This window comes from Hyla sarda, chromosome 3, assembly GCF_029499605.1.
Source record: "Hyla sarda isolate aHylSar1 chromosome 3, aHylSar1.hap1, whole genome shotgun sequence".
Classification (NCBI taxonomy): domain Eukaryota; kingdom Metazoa; phylum Chordata; class Amphibia; order Anura; family Hylidae; genus Hyla; species Hyla sarda.
Window position 1 is genome coordinate 378,696,781 of NC_079191.1, and position 23,801 is coordinate 378,720,581.

General features: G+C 41.8%; 1 protein-coding gene across 5 annotated transcripts in view; it reads right to left on the bottom strand.

Annotated features, from left to right (window-relative positions):
• Window positions 1-7,175: 7,175 nt before the first annotated feature.
• Window positions 7,176-23,801, bottom strand: part of TASP1 (taspase 1) — a 171,782-nt gene continuing 155,156 nt past the window's right edge. For all 5 annotated transcript variants that reach the window (XM_056567886.1, XM_056567885.1, XM_056567890.1 and 2 more), the window contains one exon: window positions 7,176-8,453. In XM_056567886.1, the coding sequence (XP_056423861.1) occupies window positions 8,361-8,453 (93 nt within the window). In that variant the 3' untranslated portion in view covers window positions 7,176-8,360. The remainder of the gene's footprint in view (window positions 8,454-23,801) is intronic.

Sequence of the window (23,801 nt, forward strand, 5' to 3'; positions counted from 1 at the left end):
TTGTAGTTTTGCAAGAGCTGGAAGCACCCTGGTTGGGAAACACTGCTTTATCTACTGTTCAAAGTAGGTGAAGAGAGGAGACTATAGTAGTAACATGATAAGAGAATGGGGCAAGGGTAGGAGAATAGGTCAGGTACAGTGGGGAGAACAAGTATTTGATACACTGACTATTTTGCAGGTTTTTCGACATAAAAAGCATGTAGAGGTCTGTATTTTTTTTATCATAGGTACTCTTCAACTGTGAGAGACTGAATCTAAAACAAAAATCAAGAAAACCCAATTGTATGATTTTTAAAAAATATATTTGCATTTTATTGTATGACATAAGTTTTTGATACATCAGAAAAGCATAACGTAATATTTGGTACAGAAGCCTTTATTTGCAATTACAAAGATGAAACGTTTCCTGTAGTTCTTGACCAGGATTGCACACACTGCAGCAGGGGTTTTGGCCCACTCCTCCATACACACCTTCTCCAGATCCTTCAGGTTTCTGGGCTGTTGCTGGGCAATACTAACTTTCAGCTCCCTCCAAAGATTTTCTATTGAGTTCAGGTCTGGAGACTGGCTAGGTCCCTGTAGGACCTTGAGATGCTTCTTATGGAGAACATTTTTAGCTGCCCTGGCTGTGTGTTTTGGGTCATTGTCATGCTGGAAGACCCAGCCATGACCCATCTTCAATGCTCTTACTGAGGGAAGGAGGTTGTTGGCCAAGATCTTGCAATACATGGCCCCATCCATCCTCCCCTCAATACTGTGCAGTCGTCCTGTCCCTTTTGCAGAAAATCTGCCCCAAATGATGTTTCCACCTCCATTCTTCGAGGTTGGGATGGTTTTCTTGGGGTTGTACTCATCCTTCTTCTTCCTCCAAACACAACTAGTGGAGATTAGACCAAAAAAAGCTCTATTTTTGTCTCATCAGACCACATGACCTTCTCCCATTCCTCCTCTGGATCATCCAGATGGTCATTGGCAAACTTCAGACAGGCCTGTACATGCGCTGGCTTGAACAGGGGGACATTGTGGGTGCTGCAGGATTTTATTCATGGCGCAGTGTGTTAATAATGGTTTTCTTGGAGACTATGTTCCCAGCTCTTTTCAGGTCATTGACCAGGTCCTGCTGTGTAGTTCTGGGCTGATCCCTCACCTTCCTCATGATCATTGATGCCCCATGTGGCAAGATCTTGCATGGAGCCCCAGACCGAGGGAGATTGACCGTCATCATAAACCATTTTCTAATAATTGCGCCAACAGTTTTTGCCTTCTCCCCAAGCTACTTGCATATTGTCCTGTAGCCCATCCCAGCCATATGCAGGTATACAATTTTATCCCTGATATCCTTACACAGCTCTCTGTCTTGGCTTGGATTGAGTGTGTGGACAGGCATCTTTTATACAGGTAACAAGTTCAAACAGGTGCAGTTAATACAGGTAATAAGTTGAGAACAGGAGGGCTTCTTAAAGAAAAAATAACAGGTCTGTGAAAGCCGGAATTCTTACTGGTTGGTAGGAGATCAAATACTTATGTTATGCAATAAAATGCAAAAAAAAATTTTTTAAATCATACAATGTGATTTTTGGGATTATTGTTTTAGATTCCTATGAGTACCTATGATAAAAATTACAGACCTCTCGTGGTTTGTAAGTAGGAAAACCTGCAAAATCGGCAGTGTATCAAATACTTGTTCCCCCCACTGTAAGTGCTCGGTCCTGGTTGTCTGATATCACTATAATGATTATATATGGTTTCTGTCCCTACGTACAGGAAAATACTCTCTGGAGCAAAGCAGCAGCTCTAACAAGAGAAAAAGTGCAAGTTCAAAGGGCAGAGATTATTGCGAGCACATGTACATTTTATCATTTGGGCAGCAACACGATTTAAGGGATGTTAGTGGTTGCTGTATTGCAATAGATGACAGGGCAGTCAGCAGACCAAAGACTTTTCCAGATTTTTTTTTTAATACTGTTCTGAAAAACAGACTCATAAAACAGAAATAGCAGCCTCAGATAAAAATAGAGCTATGAAATATGAAAAGTTTTTCATTTAAACCAATGCAGACAGTCTCCAAAGCACAATTATGACATATTTGCAATGGTCGATCCAAAGTGTTATGATTTCTTCTTTCCTGTATGTTATGATGTTGTAAATGTACCTTCCAGTGACTATGAAAAAGTAAAGTAAAAATACAAGAGACATATATGCATTAACTGCAGTGAAGGTAGATCTCATTTTACATAACCTGTTTGTTCTCTTTTTTGGATAAAATTTGACAACAAATAGTTTTTAGTAGATTATAGTTGCATATATAGCATCCTTTATAAAATCACTATAAAGAGAACTGCTAAGTAGAATTTAATGGTTATCGCTTTCTACTGCAGTCATAGGAATAGCATTATTTTAAATGGGATTGCCTTATCAAAGACATACAGCTAGGACATACCACTTGGCAGGGGTCTGACCAGCATTAGACTGAAATTCCAACAGCCCACCTAACTTTTTGTAATTCCACCTTAAAGTGTACCTGTCAGATCCCACAAAAAATTATAGTAATATGTTGCTCAGCAGGTAATCCTGATCATGTCCATCTAATTGTTATGCCTCTATCATCTATAATTATTATAAAAATACCTCTTTTCTTTAGCTCACAGTGTTAGAAATCCTCTGAGGGGAAGGGGTCGTGTCCCTCCTTTGTGGTGGTGGGATGTTATTGGTGTACCTGCTCATGCAGCCTTGTCCATGAGTCATTTCTTGTCCATGACTCATGGACAAGCCTGATGCTGCTGCAGGACTGGTTAGTGTCCCAGTAAGTATGGGGACCTCTAGTGATGGGATTTTCAGTATCCATTTTCTTTATTAAATATTTAAAAAAAAATTTAACAAGCATATTACTTGAATAAATAACAACATATAAAATAATTTCGGATTTGACAGTGCTCATTTAAGAAACCTGCCATCTCTTTTATGCTGCCTGAACCAGAAGTCATCGGGTAGGCGCCCAGTGGTACCAGTCCCGTGTCTTGATCTCTCCCTATACCTAAACAGGGAAAGATCTATCAAAGCTAGGACAGTGAGGAGCTACCGGGGCTGCCCTGACGACTCATGATCATGCAGCATAAGTGTTGACAGATTCTCTTTAAAATAATCACCCAGGTTTAAAAGCGTATTCCGTTTTCAGAAAAGTGTTATTTAAATAAGACCATCAGTCCATGATATATAGATTACTAATATTGTGTTAACACAAACTACTGGTTTATACATGCTTTTGCTTGATTCACCCCTGACAGGAGGTAGTGTAGTCCTTCTCCGGTGGAAAACTTTTTTTTTTTTTTTTAATCAACTGGTGCCAGAAGGTTAAACAGATTTGTAAATTACATCTATTAAAAAATCTTAATCCTTCCAGGACTTATTAGCTGCTGAATACTACAGAGGAAATAATTTTCTTTATGGAACACAGAGCTCTCTGCTGACATCATGACCACAGTGCTCTCTGCTGACACCTCTGTCCATTTTAAGAACTGTCCAGAGTAGGAGAAAATCTCCATAGAAAACATATGCTGCTCTGGACAGTTCCTAAAATGGACAGAGATGTCAGCAGAGAGCACTGTGGTCAGGATGTCAGCATAGAGCACTGTGTTCCAAAAAGAAAAGAATTTCCTCCGTAGTATTCAGCAGCTAATAAGTACTGGAAGAATTAAGATCTTTTAATAGAACTAATTTACAAATCTGTTTAACTTTCTGGCACCAGTTGATTTACAAAAAAAAATACAGTTTGTCCACCGGAGAACCCCTTTAATGTGTGACATTTTCTCCAGGTCCCTGCCTACTCCTCCTCTCTCTCCCAAGACTCAGGAGACTAGATCTTGATCTTGTCCCTGAGCTGAAGCTCCTTCCCTGAATCAAGTCAACACCTGAGAGAGCAGAAAGGCAATGAATAGCAGGTGCTACACCCTCACTGATGTGATAGTCTGCTGTAAAATGGGATGTTCTGCAGCAGCTCTAGGTGGGGAATTGGTTGGAGTGCTGTGGGAAGGAAGTAGGTTGGGTGGGAGGACTGTGATGAAGAGTTGAGGGAAAGCAATACATTCTAGGAATTGTAGTCCTGAGCAACTGTTCAACCACAATGAGCTCTCCGTAGCGCTGGAGGCTCCGAGTGTGTAGCGTGACGACCACAGGGCCGGAGTATCGTGATGTCACAACTCCACCCCGTGTGACATCATGCTCCGCCCCCAAACATAGCTTAGGTAGGCTCCAGGAATGCTCATGTCCATAGGGTCCCAGCTGTATAGACTACTCACCACAATACAGCATCCTATATACTAACAACTATATACTGCATTGTCTATGTAACATAAAGCCTATGGGTGACACATGCAACTGTATGGTATATCGCTGCACACGTCAAACTTTACATTTTGCGCATAAAATGGAGATTTCCCTAGCATATTTACTTAATAAAAACCAGAAGCCCTATGGAACCAGAGCTTTGCCGAGGTCTTTAAAGTAATGATTTCAGAAATATATCTAGGGAATAATATCACACCCTCAATTCCATCACTTATGCTGTGACCGGATTTATTAATATAGAATTGATATAAAATATACTGTGACGTTAACAGTTTTTATTTATTGTTATTCTAAATAACTTAAGATAATTCTATTTCCTTGCTGTCTAGTGACCACAGACATATATATGGCGGTGGTGCCTTTAAGAGGACTGTGATGTGCACCTGTTATGAACTTCAAAGAGCTACTTCTATGACCACAACTTTCACGCAGCATGAAAAATGTGTGTGTTTGCTTTGAAGTTTGAAGCAGGCAGGACATTGTATTGTCAGAGACTGCACAGAATTAAAGGATCTGACAGCAATCACGTTGTGAAGAAGAAATCCAACCTGCAAGCCCAACATTCATTTCTGTGTGATAATAAAGCACAGACCCACATTATTGTGCGCGGTCATTACTGGAAAGTCAAATAATCTGATAGCCCAGATCATTGTGACTACCTATCCTTATCACTGACTTATAAACTATGTCTAGTTTATTGTTGGAAACTAAGGACCTAGTCAAGTAATAAAGAACTGTAGCTTCACAATATATCATTTTATTTACAATTGTTCCCACTTCTCTGAATTCAGCCAGCAAAGTGTATAACTAATGTAGCATAGACTTAAAGGGGTACTCCGCTGCTCAGCGTTTCGAACAAACTGTTCCGAACGCTGGAGCCGGCGCCAAGAGCTTGTGACATCATAGCCCTGCTCCCTCGTGACATCATGTCCCGCCCCCTCAATGCAAGTCTATGGAAGGAAGTCCATAGCGTTGAGGTGGCGGGGTGTGACGTCACGAGCTCTCCAGCGTTCGGAACAGTTTGTACACCTGTCAGCAGTTTAGCAGGGGTAAAAAAGTACGACATACATCAGAATTACAGGCCTATTTTATATATATATATATATATATATATATATATATATATAAAGATTTAACAATTCTATGCAGTAAAAATTACATGGCACAAAAAAGCTTTAGACAAGGCTAGATACCTTTGCATACTTTTTTTTTTCTTTTTTCTCTCTATAGACCTTTCCAGCACTGAGATGTGCCTGTTAATTTTTAAGAGGCTCAAGTGCCCTGTGGGTGTTTCCCAGAACAGCAAGAGCCCAGGACGTTAGCAAACCCATCTCCTATTATTTGCATATTCCATGTCTGCTTTTATTTAATGCCTCTCAGTGCTGTGAAAATAAAAAAACAGCTATACTCACCTGCCCCATCTATGCCGCCACCTGGTTCCTGTGACAGTTTTTTGGGCAGAAATTGCTCACCCTAAACCCAGAGATTGGCTGAGCGGTCAGTTCACGTCAAACATCACAGGAACTAGGAGAAGGAGGAAAGTAGCAGGAAACAGGCAGTGTCAGAGTGGGGCTGGTTGGGGGGGCTGGGGGGGGGGGTATAGTTGCTTTTGTATTGATGCACTGGAAGGCATTAGCTAAAAATACCCCCTAGCCTGGAAAACTGCTTTAACTTTTGTAAGACTAAGGACTCTATTACACAAGCCGACGTGTACTGTAAATGAGCACTCATCTTGTATGTCAGTGCTTGTTCAAAGACCCTGACCACTGTGTGCATAGGGCCACATGAATGATAGCTGGAAAGCACGTGTGGCCCTTTTCTTCCATAAATCATTGTCTTTGCATCCCTTATTACAAAAATTATTTTTATAACCTATCAAAAAGAAGCCATCAGCTCAAGTTTACGCAAATGAGCCTTGGCCACCCATGACCATATTACCGATTGTCCTTCCCTAATGCATCCCATAAGACCTGCTAAGTGTTTCAATTCATCGATATCTCCTTCATTAGCTGCTCTCTAAAATACTAAAGGCTTCATAACCAAGCGAAGGTATAGAAAAAAACGGCGACTCACCAAATTCACGTCTTCCGACTTCTTTATTTGGAGAAATACTCACATGAATTCATAGGGAGGGGACATTTACAGGGGGATACCAACAGGCGACAAGCTCCGTTTCGCACTGATCAGTGCTTCATCCAGCCATGGCGGATTTTTTCTATACCTTTTTCTATACCTTCGCTTGGTTATGAAGATTGTATTGCTGTGTTAACCAGAGCACCACCACACGCCCGCATCAGCAGAATAGACCCACCTCCATCAACCGCCCCCCAACACCCTCGCAGTGCCGGACTGCTTTGTATATCTAAAATACTAAAAGCATTACAAATAAAATGAAGATGCTATAGAGAGTCCTCTTACAGGTCAATAGCGCATGTCTCTGGGCTGCCCTGAGAAAGAGACTGGTTACAGAAGAGCTGCCATTATGCCTGACATGTCTATTTTAGTTAATACTTGTATTCCCCATTAAATACTAAATCTGGAATTCTGTGGTGTGTTGTTCCTCTATTATTTTTCTGGGATTTACTTAATGAAAAATGGCATCTGGGCATTACCGTGTCCTGACAGACTGATGCTCTTGGCACTGACTGGACAATGTGAATGGTAACACCCATTCCCACACATTTCCAGGAGGAATAATAAGGAAAGATGTAAAAAAATAAAAAATAAAAATAAAAAAAAATAAAAAAAAAGGTTCATACTAAAACAGGCATGTCAAAAGAATAGACAGCACTTGACTCGAATTTCGTAAGAGAAAAAATCCTGCAAGCCAAAGAATATATAAAGTAATATATGACTTTATTTGCAGTCATAGAAAATATACTTAGTGAACTGAGCGTTAATATTCAGTTTACAGTACATAGACTTTTATATAATTTGTAGTTTTACTACAGTACATTTGCAAGAAACATCAGTGGACATAGGTTGAAATATTGACCAGCAGGACTAGCAAATAAGTGTTATACAAGATCTCCGCTTTGTTTGGAAGCCCATCTAAAGTATACTGTAGACCTAGATATAATTGACATATGTTTAGAGTAAGCTCTAAAATGTGTCTAAGTATTGTGTATATTTCCTTTGCCTTAATTTTACTATAACATTATATGTGCATACCATAAATATGTCTCCTTATACCCCATAAATAAAATAAATTCAGACTGTCACTTAAAGGGGCTGTATGAAATAAAAAATAAACATGGCTGCTTCCTTGTTAAAACAGTGCCCCTCTTGTCTATAGGCCATGACTGTTATTGCAGATCAGTTTCAATCACTTGAATTTAGGCTTTGGACACTGGTTGTGCTGCATTAACAAGGACACATCTGTTTTTTTCTCATACAATACTTTAAATTTTAAGAGAATATAGTAAGTAATAATCTATAACAAATAACATATTGTGCAGATAATTAATAAATTACATGCAGATGTGGTTAAAAAACAAAAAAAATACAAAGAATAAATTACACTGACCAATCCTAGGTTATGTAAGGAAATAAAAATGCATCTGAGCCACCATACCATCTTCACTTAGTACACTTATCTATACAACAGCCAGGGATTTAATGGGATACAGAATTACAAAAAATAAAATAAAAAAATAATCACTTGGAAATTCAAGGAAAATCGAATCAGGAAAATTGTGAAATATCAAAGAACAAGTCAAAAACAAACATACACTATACTTTGGAGACAGAAGAAATAATTAGGAAAAGGGGTACATCAAACTGACACAAAGTCCAAGATCTACAGAGAGGTTGAAGCAGCCTACTAGATGTAAGCATAATATTATCAGAAGAAGCCTTCACAGTGGCACAAGAAGACTACAGGATATACAGCTGCATGCTGTTCTGGTTATATGGTGTATATTGTGCTATGACGAGAGCTTCTGAAACAAAGTGTATCTCCATGAGGGTGTCATCTGTGAGGACGGAGCAGCTGGTGGACCAGGGAAGAGTAAGGTTTAGCTGTGTGGGCTCTCTAACCTACACACACCTCCTTCAATGGCTACAGACTGGCCAGCCACTGCGCCTGGAGGAAGCCTGGAAATGTGGGTCTGAAAAATATAAAATGAGATGTTAAGAAATCAAACAACTATACCATGGAATGTATCTATATTAGCAAACCATGAAGTAAAGTAATACGACATAGTGACATAGAAGACAAAAATAGGGGTGCACCACCAGTGTAGTACTTCTTAAGATGGGTATGTATGTGTGTGCAGGTAAGATTGCACACCTTGGTTAGCATGTAGACTCACTTGTCATTGGGTCAGCCTCTCTGTTCGTCTGGTCTCTGCTATAGCGGGCCGGTCATAATTGAAACCAGAAGGAAGTGAAAAAAAGAACGGTTATTAAGGCGCTTTTTCCATAATATTAAAAGCTGAGTTTATTCAATTTATCACAACAAATTTCTATGCCATGCCACCCTGGGATCTTCTTCATTCACCTTAAAAGATCCTGATGGGGGATAGAAATGCATTGTCATGTATGGAATAAACTCAGCTTTTATTATTATTTTACAGGAGAAGCACCTTGATTACTGTTCCTTATTTCACTTCCTTCTGGCTTTAATAGTAACAGTAGAAATACAGATATGGAAGGAGCCCTGATAAAATCAACCAAAGCTAAAAACTTCACCAAGTCATAGTTATACGCTGTGCAGTGGCTTAAAGGAGATGTACGATGCAGACTTTTTCTATTCCATCCTGCCCGGGCTGCAAAAAAAGACAAAAACTTTCACTTACCTTCCTACATTCACCCGGAGCTCCACAACAGCTGATCGGTCAGCCGGGTTGTTTACTTCCTAATTCCCTTAGCCCGGTACGTCACACGGCGCTTCAGCCTATCACCGGCCGAGGCGGGACATCGCTGCGGCCGGTGATAGGCTGAAGCGCTGTGTGACGTACCGGGCTAAGGGAAGTAATAAGTAGACAGCCCGGCCGACCGATCAGCTGTTGCGGAGCTACAGGGGGAACGTAGGAACTTAAGTGAAAGTTGGTTTTGTCTTTTTTTGCAGCCCGGGCAGGATGGAATAGAAAAAGTCTGCATCGTACATCTCCTTTAATATGGGAGAGCTGCTTAAACCTTCCCTTAAGCCCTTATGGATGCAGCTCATTTTCACCTTAAGGACGGTGCCCTTTTTTGTAAATCTGACCACTGTCACTTTACATATTAATAACTCTGGGATGCTTTGACCTTTCATTCTGATTCCGAGATAGTTTTTAGTGACATTCTACTTAAACATAGTGGTAAATTTTCATCGTTACTTGCATCCTTTCTTGGTAAGAAATTACGAAATTTCATGAAAATTTAGCATTTTTCTAACTTTGGAACTCTCTGCATGTAAGGAAAATAGATATTCCAAATAAATGATATATTGATTCACATATACAATGAGGGGGATTTATCAAAGTTGTCTATTTCCTGAATCGATATAGACCAAACTACAGAGCGTTAGGCTGGCCTATTGTGTGCCTAATTTATCAAAAATCGCACGGCTCTTGATAAATTCTGCGCACGGACTTCGGGATCTACGATTTAGACTGTATTTAAACCTGCTCCAGCATGGTCTGGCATTTCAGCGTATTTTTGCCCGATGCTAATTTTGGCCAAAAAGTCCCAATTGATAAATTTAGCACCAATGTATTTTCCATCTAAAATAGACTAGAATGCATCATGAACTAAAAATCCTCTGAAGAAAAAGTTGCGAAAAAGTCACACGTATTTAGACTGCGACTTTATGTGTGACAATTTTAAACAGGAAAAATGTAATCCTTTGATAGATCAACCTCCTTTATGTCTACTTTATGTTTGCATCATAAAGTTGACATGTTTTTCCTTTTAGATGACATTAGAGGGCTTTAAAGAATTTGAGGGGCCTTGCTGTGAGAAATACCCCATAAATGACCCACTTATAGAAACGACACCCCTCAAAGTATTCAAAATCAAATTCAGAAAGTTTGTTAACCCTTTAGGTGTTTCACATGAATAGCAGCAAAGTGGAGGAGAAAAATCTAAATCTGTATTTTTTACACAAACATGTTCTTGTAGCCCCATTTTTTTCATTTTTAAAAGTGGTATTTGGTGAAAAGCCCCCCAAAATTTGTAGCCCAATCTCCCTCGAGTATGGAAATACCTCATATGTTGACATCAAGTGCTCTGCGGGCTCACAACATGGCTCAAGAGGGAAAGAGCAAACTCAGGAATCACAGGCTCATGGTCCACTGGCTGAGTCCAGACAAGTTCTCCGGTACGGGGCACCAGTGAACTTGGCAGGGGGGCTTGACTAGTATGAGCACCAGGGGGACTCATACTAGCATGGGGCACAAGGTCAGGAGCAGAGGAGGTTTGCGGTTTTGGTGGCTCATCACTAGAACCATAGCACATACACAGACCCCACACAAAATACCAGAAAAATAAAATAATAAAACGTTTAACCTCGAAAAAATGCACCCGTTTAACCTTGAAAAAATGCAAAAAAAAACGCTGATCAGTGATAAATCAGTGACAGCGGTGGGGCAGGCCGCACACAGAGGTACGGTCCATCCACACAGCACAGGCCTGCTCCTGGTAGCACAGACCGCCTATAGGTGCAAAAATAAAAAAGCCGTTATAACCTAAAAAAGCACCTGCACCACAAAAAAAACGCTGATCAGTACTACGGGACTGATCAGCTGCGGGTGGGCTTTTGCTAATGGTGGCGGACTGCTCTTTAATAGCTTAGAGAGCCCCACGTCTTTTATAGCTTAGGGAGCCACACGTTTAGCAGAAAAAACAAAAAAAGTCTGTGCAAAAAAACAAAAACAATGGCGGCAGACCGCAGCAACCCAGTAGGGCTGGGGTTAAGCAGCAAAAGGTGCTACGGACCTGCGGACACCTACAGTATGGTGCAGTTTAAAAAAATATACATATATATATATTTTTTTTTACTCCTAACCTGTCCCTACCTAATCTAAACTGTCCCTGATTGCTTTCTGTGCCAAGAGGCCACAGAAAGGGGGCAAGGAGGCACTTTTTTTTTTACACTAAGGGGGGAGATGACAGCACGGGGATCTGTCCTACTGACCAGATCACACAAAATTGTGAGCAGAACAGAGCAACATGCTCCTTCACCCACCTCCCCCTCTTCATACTGCCGTGATTGGTGCGGCCACTACAGCATCCAATCACAGCTGTAACATGAGATGGCAACACTGCCACCTCCGAGTACAGTACGGATGATGATTGGTGGTGTATATTACACCACTGATCATCATCCTTATCCAAGTCATGGGGTCACACGTATGACCCGGAATCGCCGTGTCGATTTGTATTTACCGGAATCGCCAAAAATCACCCACATCCCACACATGGACTCCCCCATGGAATCCCACTCTCAGGACTCCCCTCGGCGATGTGCGGGATGCCTGCTGAATAATTGCAGGTACGGTCCCATACACCAGCTAGTGGCGGGGACCAGAATTCCCACAGGCGTACCTATAAGCCCTGCGTCCTTAAGGACCCAGGATGCAGGCGTACCTATACGCCCTGCGTCCTGAAGTGGTTAAAGGGGAACTACAATGGAAACAAATGTTTTCAAATCAACTGGTGCCAGGAAGTTAAACAGATTTGTAAATTACTTCTATTTCAAAATCTGAAGCCATCAAAGTACTTATCAGCTGCTGTATACTACAGAAAAAATTGTGAAGTTCTTTCCAGTCTGACAACAGTGCTTTCTGCTGACAACTCTGTCCAAGTCAGGAACTGTCCAGATTAGAAGCATATCCCCATAGAAAACCTCTCCTGCTCTGGACATTTCCTGACACGGTCAGAGGTGTCAGCAGAGAGCACTGTGGTCAGACAGAAAAGAACTTCACAAATTTCTCTGAAGTATATCTGATAAGTACTAGAAGGGTTAAGATTTTTTTTTAATAGAAGTAATTTCCAAATCTGTTTAACATTATGGCACCAGTTGATCTGAAAACTTTTTTTTTCCCACAGGAGTTCCCCTTTAAAGGGGTTATCCAGGAATCAAAAGACAGACCTTTTTTCTTTCAAAGGACGATCCCTGTCAGTTTCCAGGTTGTGTGTGGTATTACAACTTGGCTCCATTCACTTCAATTGAACTGAGCTGCAGAACCACACCCAACCTGGAGACAGACAGGGAGCAGTCTTTGAAATAAATTACCTCTATTTTACGATTCCTGGATAACCCCTTTAATAGTCACCTGTGCAAATTATTCTCTGAATAAATAGTATCTCTGCAAAGACAGGGGTGTTTTTGCTGCCTCTACCTCTCAATAAGAGAACCAAACATCTTAAGTATGGAGCCCAGGTGACCATTCCGGAGTAAGTGGTAGACTACATTCAGCTCCAGACAAAGCTGAATTCTCAAGTTTAACCCCTTAAGGACTCAGCCCATTTTGGCCTTAAGGACTCACAATTTAATTTTTACGTTTTCATTTTTTCCTCCTCGCCTTCTAAAAATCATAACTCTTTTATATTTTCATCCACAGACTAGTATGAGGGCTTGTTTTTTGCGCGACCAGTTGTCCTTTGTAATGACATAACTCATTATATCATAAAATGTATGGCGCAACCAAAAAACACTATTTTTGTGGGGAAATTAAAAAGAAAAACGCAATTTTGCTAATTTTGGAAGGTTTCGTTTTCACGCCGTACAATTTATGGTAAAAAGGGTCAATACGATTAAAATGATACCCATTATTACATACTTTTCTATTATTGTTGCGCTTAAAAAAAATCACAAACTTTTAAACCAAATTAGTACGTTTATAATCCCTTTATTTTGATGACCTCTAACTTTTTTATTTTTCCATATAAGCGGCGGTATGGGGGCTAATTTTTTCGCCATGATCTGTACTTTTTTTTTATACCACATTTGCATGTAAAAAACTTAATACATTTTTTATAATTTTTTTTTTTAATAAAATGTATTAAAAAAAGTAGGAATTTTGGACTTTTTTTTTTTTCGTTCACGCCGTTCACTGTACGGGATCATTAACATTTTATTTTAATAGATCGGACATTTACGCACGCGGCGATACCAAATATGTCTATAAAAAAAAATTTGAGCGCTTTTTGGGGGTAAAATAGGAAAAAACTGACGTTTTACTTTTTTATTGGGGGAGGGGATTTTTCACTTTTTTTTACTTTTACTTTTACATTTTTTTTATATTTTTTTTTACACTTGAATAGTCCCTATAGGAGACTATTCATAGCAATACCATGATTGCTAATACTGATCTGTTCTATGTATAGAACATAGAACAGATCAGTGTTATCGGCGATCTTCTGCTCTGGTCTGCTTGATCTCAGACCAGAGCAGGAGACGCCGGGAGCCGGAAGGAGGAAGGTGAGGGGACCTCCGTGCGGCGTTATGAATGATCGGATCCCCGCAGCAGCGCTGCGGGCGATCCGATCATTCATTCAAATTGCGCACTGTATTGATCCCGGCACCTGAGTGGTTAATGGCGGACGCCCGCGAGATCGCGGGCGTCGGCCATTGCCGGCGGGTCCCTGGCTGCGATCAGCAGCCGGGATTAGCCGCGCATGACACGGGCATCGCTCCGATGCCCGCGGTTATGCACAGGACGTAAATGTACGTCCTGGTGCGTTAAGTACCACCGCACCAGGACGTACATTTACGTCCTGCGTCCTTAAGGGGTTAAAGTTGGACTAGGCTAGCTGAGTTAGGCTAGGGCTACATGGTGAATTTAGCCGCAACATAAGTTGCGAAGCAAACGATTGCCATGTCACGCTATAGGGAATAATGCTGCATAGCAGCTAATGTAAGTGAATGGGGTTACGCTGCAACCTATAAGGGGCCACAACCCTAAATATGACCAATGTTTTATAAAGGGACTTGGTTTACGGTTGCAAACCTGTTTCTCATGACAGTTGTAAGAAGTATAAATGTCTGTAAAGTCCATCACAATATAATTCCAAACTTTTAAACCACAAGAAATAGGCATGGCTTGTGTTAATACAATATAGAAATATCTCGACACAGGTAACACATGCAGCTTAGTTTTCTCTTTTTTATGACAGCCAGCATACGGGGTGTTCTATCGTGCACACTGTTATCTTTGCATTTACATACATTCCGTCATGGCCGTAAATGTTGGCACCCCTGAAGTTTTTCAAGAGAATGAAGTATTTCTCACAGAAAAGGATTGCAGTAACACGTGTTGCTATACACATGTTTATTCCCTTTTTGTGTATTGGAACTAAACCAAAAAAGGGAGGAAGAAAAGCAAATTGAACATAATGTCACACCAAACCCCAAAAATGGGCTGAACAAAATTATTGACATCCTTAACTAGGGATCGACCGATTATCGGTATGGCCGATATTATCGGCCGATAATCACGATTTTGGGCATTATCGGTATCGGCAATTACCTTGCCGATAAGCCTATAATGCCCCGCCCCCCGCACCGCCACCGCCCCCCGATCCGCCGCCCCGCACCACAACCGCCCCCTGTAGTGCTGGGCGGTATACCGGTATGGATTTTTGCCCATACCGCTATACCGGTCGGGCCCCTCCCCCACCCTCCGAGTCAATAAAAAAAAATTAAACTTACCCGTAATGGGGGTGGTCCGGGCAATCCATCGTTCCTGTAGTGTCCGGGGGCGTTCCGGGTGAACCGGTCCGGGCTGTACTTCTCCGGCAGTCATCTTCTCCACTCCGGGCAGGCTCCGCTAGTACGCTGCATAGACGCCGCGACGTCAGGTGCGTCGCTGGGCACGGGTGTCACTGCGCAGCGGCGTCTATGCAGCGTACTAGGCCGGAGCCTGCCCGGAGTGGAGAAGAGGACCCCCGGAGAAGAAGGACAGCCCGGACCGGTTCACCCTCCACCCGGAGACCGCCGGACACTACAGGAAAGGAGGATGGATGGCCCAGACCACCATGACAGGTAGGGGGAGAGAAGAGGGTGGTGGCGGCGGCCTATGGCACCGCAAAAGCCACCACAGTGCATTGATTTAAAGCGCCCGCTTTAAATCAATGCTCTGCAGCGGTGTGGGGGGGATAAATAGCTGATAACTTATACCGGAATATCGGTATAAGTTATCGGCTATCGGCCCTAACCTCCACCGATTATCGGTATCGGCCCTAAAAAAACGATATCGGTCGATCCCTACCCTTAACTTAATATTTGGTTACACACTCTTTGGAAAAAATAACTGAAATCAGTCACTTCCTATAACCATCAATAAGCTTCTAACACCTCTCAGCCGGAATGTTGGACCACTCTTCCTTTGCAAACTGCTCCAGGTCTCTCTTATTGGAAGAACCCCTTTTCCCAACAGCAATTTTAGGATCTCTCTACAGGTGTTCAATGGGATATAGATCTGGACTCATTGCTGGCCACTTCAAAACTCCCCAGCGCTTTGTTGCCATCCATTTCTGGGTGCATTTTGACGTATGTTTGGGGTCATTGTCCTGCTGGAAGACCCAAGATCTCGGACGCAAACCCAGCTTTCTGACACTGGCTGTACAGTGCGACCCAAAATCCGTTGGTAATCCTCAGATTTCATGATGCCTTGCACACATTCAAGGCACCTAGTGCCAGCAAAACAACCCCAAAACATAATTGAACCTCCACCATATTTCACTGTAGGTACTGTGTTCTTTTCTTTGTAGGTCTCATTCCATTTTTGGTATACAGTAGAATGATGTGCTTTACCAAAAAGCTCTATCTTGGTCTCATCTGTCCACAAGATTTTTTTTCCAGAAGGATTTTGTCTTACTCAAGTTCATTTTGGCAAAATGCAGTCTTGCTTTTTTATGTCTCTGCGTCAGCAGTGGGGTCCTCCTGGGTCATCTGCCATAGCGTTTCATTTCATTTAAATGTCGGCAGATAGTTTGCGCTGACACTGATGCTCCCTGAGCCTGCAGGACAGCTTGAATATCTTTGGAACTTGTTTGGGGCTGCTTATCCAACATCCAGACTATCCTGCATCGACAGCTTTCATCATTTTTTCTCTTCCGTCAAGGCCCAGAGACATTAGCTACAGTGCCTGGGGTTACAAACTTCTTGATAATGTTGTGCACTGTGGACAAAGGCAAATCTAGATCTCTGCAGATGGACTTGTAACTTTGAGATTGTTGAAATTTTGGTTCTCAAGTCCTCAGACAGTTCTCTTCTCTTTCTGTTGTCCATGCTTACTGTGGCCCACACAGACACACAATGCAAAGACTAAGTGAACTTCTCTCCTTTTTATCTGCTTTAAGGTGTGATTTTTATATTGCCCACACCTGTTACTTGCCCCAGGTGAGTTTAAAGGAGCATCACATGCTTGAAAATCTTATTTTTCCACAATTCTGAAAGGGTGCCAATTATTTTGTCCAGAGCATTTTTGGAGTTTGGTGTGACATTATGTCCAATTTGCTTTTTTTCCTCCCTTTTTTTTGGTTTAATTCTAATACACACAAAGGGAATAAACATGTGTATAGCAAAACGTGTTACTGCAATCCTTTTCTGTGAGAAATACCTAATTTTCTGGAAAAATATCAGGGGTGCCAACATTTACGGCCATGAATGTACATGGCAATGTGACTGAGCAGGTGCTATGTGGGAGCCCTTATTAGAGCTCAGCAATTGTTATTTAGGCACTACCTGTGCTTGTCAGGACTCACTATATATCAGTATATTAGCCCTGGAGACGGCACTACTGCTGAATACTGCACACAAATATAAGGTAGCCAGGAGGGGAAGCATGATCCTGGCCCTTCGTGCCCATGAGTTTCAGTCAGATGAAAGGCGCTGTGTTAAAGTTCTTTGCACAACGGGTGGATGGGAGAACTGCTGTCCAGGGAAAAGTTGTAATGAAGTGGCGTGGCTTAACCTGCACTGTGAATTCTTTATTCCTCGAAGTTGGACCTTCACCAATCAGAAGGTGATTGCATATTCCAGCAAAATGCCAACACTTCTAATGGCGGCAATACCGAGAAAAAAAGGTGTCGAGAGACAAACTATAAAGTTTAACTTTTTTTTTTTTGTCGTTATTAGCAAAACATTACTAAAAAAAAAAAACTAAAACATCATAAACTATAAAAAAGCTGCCTTAGTAGAACAACGTAGCAAGTTATTAGTGTTTTACAATACGTAGGAATGTTTCTGATAAAGATATGCATTTGAAGATTCACACTAGAAACAGCTTCTTGCTGCAGAGACATGGGAGACAGAACTAGAAGAGGGAGATTAACTCATTTCAGGAAAGGTCAAAAACATCTCTTCAGAAGAAGGACTGAGAGCAGCAGCTGTTTCTGTCATCAGAATGAAGATTCCCGGCTGGAGAATATGATAACAATGTAGACCAGATGTCAAAAGAAGCAACTGTGAAGACTGTGAACTTCATAAGCACTGGGATTACACCTACCAAGGAAATGCCTGAAGCACCTTGCTCTGCATCATGAGCCGACACATGAAAGACAACGGATATAAGACTCCTGCCTTATCGGCTTGTAGTTTACATGTACATGGAACTTCCAATAACTATCATTTCTACTGAGTAACAGTGGTCTACGTAAGGACATTGTGAAGTGACAGCTCGCATTCCATTACAGATGGCGGTACAAATCGATGCCCCCTATTAGGGCTGGGCGGTATACCGGTTCATACCAAAATTTTTGTGCTGCACGATATGAATTTTAACCCGTACAGCAATACCGGTTTGGCCCCTCCCCCTCGGGAATGAATGAATCAGCCCAGCGCTGCGCTGTCCCCACATCGGGGAACTAATCCTATGTGACCTGCGAGCGCTGTTCTGCCCCCAATTAATTATCAGCCCAGCGCTGTCCCCATCCGGGTACTACTCACATGTCACCCGCATGCGCTGCCCTCCTCGTCCTGTTTGTTGGTGAAGCCGGTGCTGACACTCTATACCAGTGGTCTCCAACCTGCGGACCTCCAAATGTTGCAAAACTACAACTCCCAGCATGCCCGGACAGCAACGGCTGTCCGGGCATGCTGGGAGTTGTAATTTTGTAACATCTGGAGGTCGGCAGGTTGGAGACCACTGCTCTATAATGTGCGTTATCCCTATGCCCAGGCTGCAAAAAATAAACAAAAAAAAACTTTAACTCACCTCCAGTTGGTCCGGTACCGGCCTCACTTTTTTCCTGGGGACGGGAACGTTGGACAGCCATCAGCCAATCACCGGCCGCAGCGATGTTCCGCTCGGCCGGTGATAGGTTGAGCGCACTGTCATGTAAGGAGCCGGCTTCTTACATGACAGTGGGCTCAGCCTATCACCGGCCGAGGCGGAACATTGCTGCGGCCGGTGATAGGCTGACAGCTCTCCGACGTTCCCGTCCCCGTAAGGCCAACTTAGTTGCGTTAAAGTTTATTTTGTTTACCTTTTGCAGCCCGGGCATAGGGATAACGCACAGTATAGAGTGCTAGCGCCGGCGGCCGCAACAAACAGGACGAGGAGGGCAGCGCATGCAGGTGACATATGTGAGTAGTACCCCGATGGAGATGTGGGCTGATAATTAATATGGGGGGGGGGGATCTAGGAAATACCGTTATATACCGTGGAACCGCCAAAAGTTTAAAAAATACCGTGATCCACACATTTGGTCATACCGCCCAGCCCTACCCCCTATCTTGCTAAAGTTTTAGCAAACGACTATATAAGGATAGCCTATTCAGAGCTCCATTTGCTGATTCCATCATAAAGGGGAGAGCAAAACCTTGCACGTCATGTTTTTTTTCTCCGCTAAAATCCTGAAAAGCAGTGGACATTTAAGGCTGGGTTCACACCACGTTTTGTTAAATACGGTTCCCGTATACGGCTGGGAGGAGGGGGGCGGGGCTTAATCGCGGCGCCCGCACTCGGCCGTATTCGGGAACCGTATTTAATGCATGTCTATGAGCCGACCTGAGTGAACCACAGCCTTCGGTCGGCTTCGTTTTCGTCCGTATGCGGTTTCCCGACCGCAGGCAAAAACGTGGTCGACCGCGTTTTTGCCTACGGCCGGGAAACCGCATACGGCCGAAAACTAAGAGGACCGGAAGCTGCGGTTCACTCCGGTCGGCTCATAGACATACATTAAATACGGTTCCCGAATACGGCTGAGTGCGGGCGCCGCGATTAAGCCCCGCCCCCTCCTCCCAGCCGTATACGGGAACCGTATTTAACAAAACGTGGTGTGAACCCAGCTTAACAGAACCTTGACACACTCCATTCAAAGTGACTGGGACCTGTCGGGACCTGTTGGTATCAAGTGTCACATCAGTCATCCAGTCCTGTTATCAGCATGTGTACAGGACAACTTACATCTTTTATATATACATTTTGAAAAGCATTCAAGCTAAATCTAACAATTGACTTTTTTCTGAATGTCAGAATGATTTAGAAACATTGGCCCAGATTTATCAAACTGTGTGAGAGAAAAATAATTGAGTGATTTCCCCATAACAACCAATCACAGATCAGCTAATGAGCTGTGGTAAAGTGAAAGCTGAACTGTGATTGGTTGCTGTGGGAAAATCACTCTATTTTTTATCTCACAGTTTAATAAATCTGGGCCATCGTAAATTTGTTGGCGATTCAACTGGGCCAGATTCTGTGGCACAAGTACAGTTGGTAAGAAATCATCTACAAGTTGAACAAAACCTTGCTGCTGCTACTACTCCCAAATCCTATCATTTGTCTAACAACCAGGCCTCATCCACAGGCAGAACAGTCTCCATGCTGTCATCACTGTCATCTAGCGTTCCGCCTCCTTCAAATAAAAAAAAAATGAAATGTCTTTTTGTTGCTTATTGAAGCGTGACACATTATGGGACAAACTTATAGGGGGAGATTTATCAAAACCTGGGCAAAGGGAGAGTTGACCAGTTGCCTATAGCAACCAGTTTTTTTTTCCTCTTTCAGAGGCCTTTTAAAAAAGAAAAAATGAAAGAAGTTATCTGATTGGTTGCTATGGGCAACTGGTCAACTTTTCCTCTGCAGGGGTTTTGATAAATCTCCCCCATAGTTGTTTTATAAAAAGAAAAAAAAAATGAAAAAAAGATATATATACACATATATATATATATATATATATATATATATATATATATATGATATCAGAAGAAGATGCACTTGCACTCACCGGTCTTGTGATGGTCTGTATTCCGGATTATCCGTTGTGCTGGGAGACATATGGATGAGGGCGCTCAAAGGCCAACAGCCGTTTTCGCACACAGCCGTGTGCTTCTTCCGGCCTGAGGCCGGAAGAAGCACACGGCTGTGCGCGAAAACGGCTGTTAACCTCTGAGCGCCCTCATCCATATAAATATATATAAAAATTGTTTGTGAGTTGCTTCTTTACTTGTCAGGTACAAAACCTGTTGCTACCCCCAAAAAAGGTACCTTGATGTGCGTTTTAACACCGTGGAATAATTGTTGTATATCTATTTCTTTTTTTCACACAATATCCATTCATGCAGTGTGTTTTAAAACAAGCTAATATTTACCATGACTTACCACAGGTCACCGTAACTTTTACATTAACTAAGCTTTAAAACCAGTTCAAAAGTAATTGGATACACTTATAGGTGACTTAGCAGTGTTAAATATGGCTTTAGGATTTTTTGGCAGCAGTGTTATACACAAGTTTTAGTGTTATTGCAGATTTCTTGCTTCACCTTAAACTTATGCCTTTAAAACCGAACTTTTAGACAATTTTCAGCGAACCAGCGGAGAGCAAATTTTAGAAATATTTGCTAAATTCTAATTTTAGCCAAGGCACAGTCTTTTGACAGCTGTTTTGGGGTTTTTACCACTTATCAGTACAGAACAAGGTACTAGCTAGTCGAGTGAGAAGCCTTCTATGTAGCTCTCAAGAGATTTTATTTCTCCTTTAGGAAACCACAAGTTACCATAAGGGATGCTACCTGAAAAAAGGTACACAAATTATCTCTCCTTCAGAAGAAAATAAAAACTCTGTCACTAAAGGAGTGTACAGGTACTTCACATGCTGAATGGCAATGTGCTGTATGGCCAAACCACATGCATGCATTTTACCACAAATTACTGTGGTTTTGCAATAAGTTTTTGACCGTATTAATTACAAATTAAATAGTATGAATGCTGTTATGGGGAGGTACAGAATGCACAGGCAGGCTGCTGTTATATAGGATTGTTCAGCATGATGGTTAGCACTGGGTTCCTGGGTTCAAATCTGACTAATGGCAACAAGTCACGGAACTGGAAAGATATGGCCTTCCGGTGTTTTTTCGCGAGTTTCTTCTAGGTACTCAGGTGTCTAGGTTCATTTAAAATGTATTCTGTGAGTGACAATGGGAACAGGGACCAATGTCAATAATGTACAGCAATATAGAATATGATGGTGCTATATAATGAAACAACACAGGCTTACAGCTTTCATAGAATGTAATGTAAACAAAGGCAAACTGCTGTTAGAAGGGGTGATCCAGACTTTACAACTTAGTTAATAGTAGCAGTAATCTTAATGAAAGAGCAAACCTGATTATTTTTTGTAGAGAACACTCAAGACTACATAGGCACACTAAACTGCTTAGAGGGGTAAAACTTTATATATATATATATATATATATATATATATATATATATCTCAACTGGCTCCAGAAAGTTAAACAGATTAGTAAATTACTTCTATTAAAAAATCCTAATCCTTCCAATAATTATCAGCTGCTAAAGTCGAGTTGTTCTTTTCTGCCTGACAACAGTGCTCTCTGCTGACACCTCTGTCTGTCTCGGGAACTGCACAGAGAAGAATAGGTTTGCTATGGGGATTTGCTTCTACTCTGGACAGTTCCCGAGACAGGTGTCATCAGAGAGCACTTAAACAGAAAAGAACAACTCAACTTCTGCAGCTCATGAGTACTGAAAGGATAAAAAAAAAATTAATAGAAGTAACTTACAAATCTGCTTAACTGTCTGGAGCCAGCTGATATATATATATATATATATATATATATATATATATATATTTATTTAAAAACCCGGGTTATCGGGTGGGGTATGTGTCTTTCTCCAGTTCCCTGGAGCAATTGTCTTCCTGAGCTACAGCAGATGTATCAGACATCACCACAGACAGCAATTCGCTGATCTGCAGTATGACAGACGGGGTGCTGGTGATTCCTGGGACCAAACACAGATAGGCGCTCTAAGTGCCGTTCCTTCTTCAATACAGAGTGCAATGTGGTGTTGTGCACTCTGGGCACACCACCACCATCTTGCAATTTGTATAAATAAATACACGTATGTATATTGCCAGGGGCTGCCAACGCCCACCTGTTCCCAAAGGCCTGTGGCGGTATGTCAAGCAGGACTTAAGATTCATTAAAATCTGGGTCAACCTAGAATCCCTCACAGCCTCCTTGAATAATTCTATCCCCGCTTTTCTCTCGGTTTGGGAACCTCGGGAGCGCTTTACTGATCAACAGCCCCCTTGATTTATCTAGCTTTACCTTTTCTTCATTCTGATTTTCTTCCCCTTCTCCCCTTGGTTTTGTGCTTTGTCCTGTGTTTGTTTTCGTGGTCCCTTTATGTACCCTTTATCCCTGCCCTCCTCCCCCTTCCCTTTTAGTGTTTGTTGCCCTCTGGGCATTAGTGCCTACTGAGATGAGGTGTTGAGGTATGCCTTTTCTGGGCTTATATGGCTAACAAAATGATACATTGTATTGGTGCTCCGGTATTGGGTGTATCTGTTGGTGTTTACATACCCTTTATGACACACCATAGTTGTTTTACTGTTAGCCTTGCTTCTGGGAATTCTATTGCAGACTGTTGGGTTTACCCCTTCATGATGTTATTTGCGTGTTTCTTTGTTTGGATTTGTAACTGAAAAATTGTTTAATAAAGATTACAGTTGAAAAAAAAAAACTGGGTCATCAGAGGAAGTAACAGGTGGGTTTTTTCTTAGCAGCGTTTCCCAATTTTTGCGATATTGTAGTACCAAAGATTGTATACAGATGTTCGATCTTCGTCTTACAATATTGATGACAGCAGGAGGAGTTTTTTTTAAGCTTGTCTGTTTCTTCCTCCCATGATCAGGATTTTCCTGGATCTTCAGTCCTGCAATAGTCCTCTTCTGGTACAGTGACAATCCCTGTATTGTCTATTGCAAATTAATGGCCAAAAGTTGCCCAGCTATTGGGTAAACAGCCAACATAAAAAGTTGATACTTGAAAATACTAAATGAATCCCTAATGTATTAATAAAAATTGTAAATCCTTCTTTAGAAAAATAATAAATAATTCTGAAAAAATAATTAATCGTGGATAGAGGGTATTGTAAAAAAATAAATAAATAACCCAGTCACTTGCTCAATGTTACTATAGCTCTGCACAGCTTTTGGCCACAGATGAAGAATATGTGGTTGCTCAGGATTTCCAGAGAAACCACACAAGTCAGAGACAT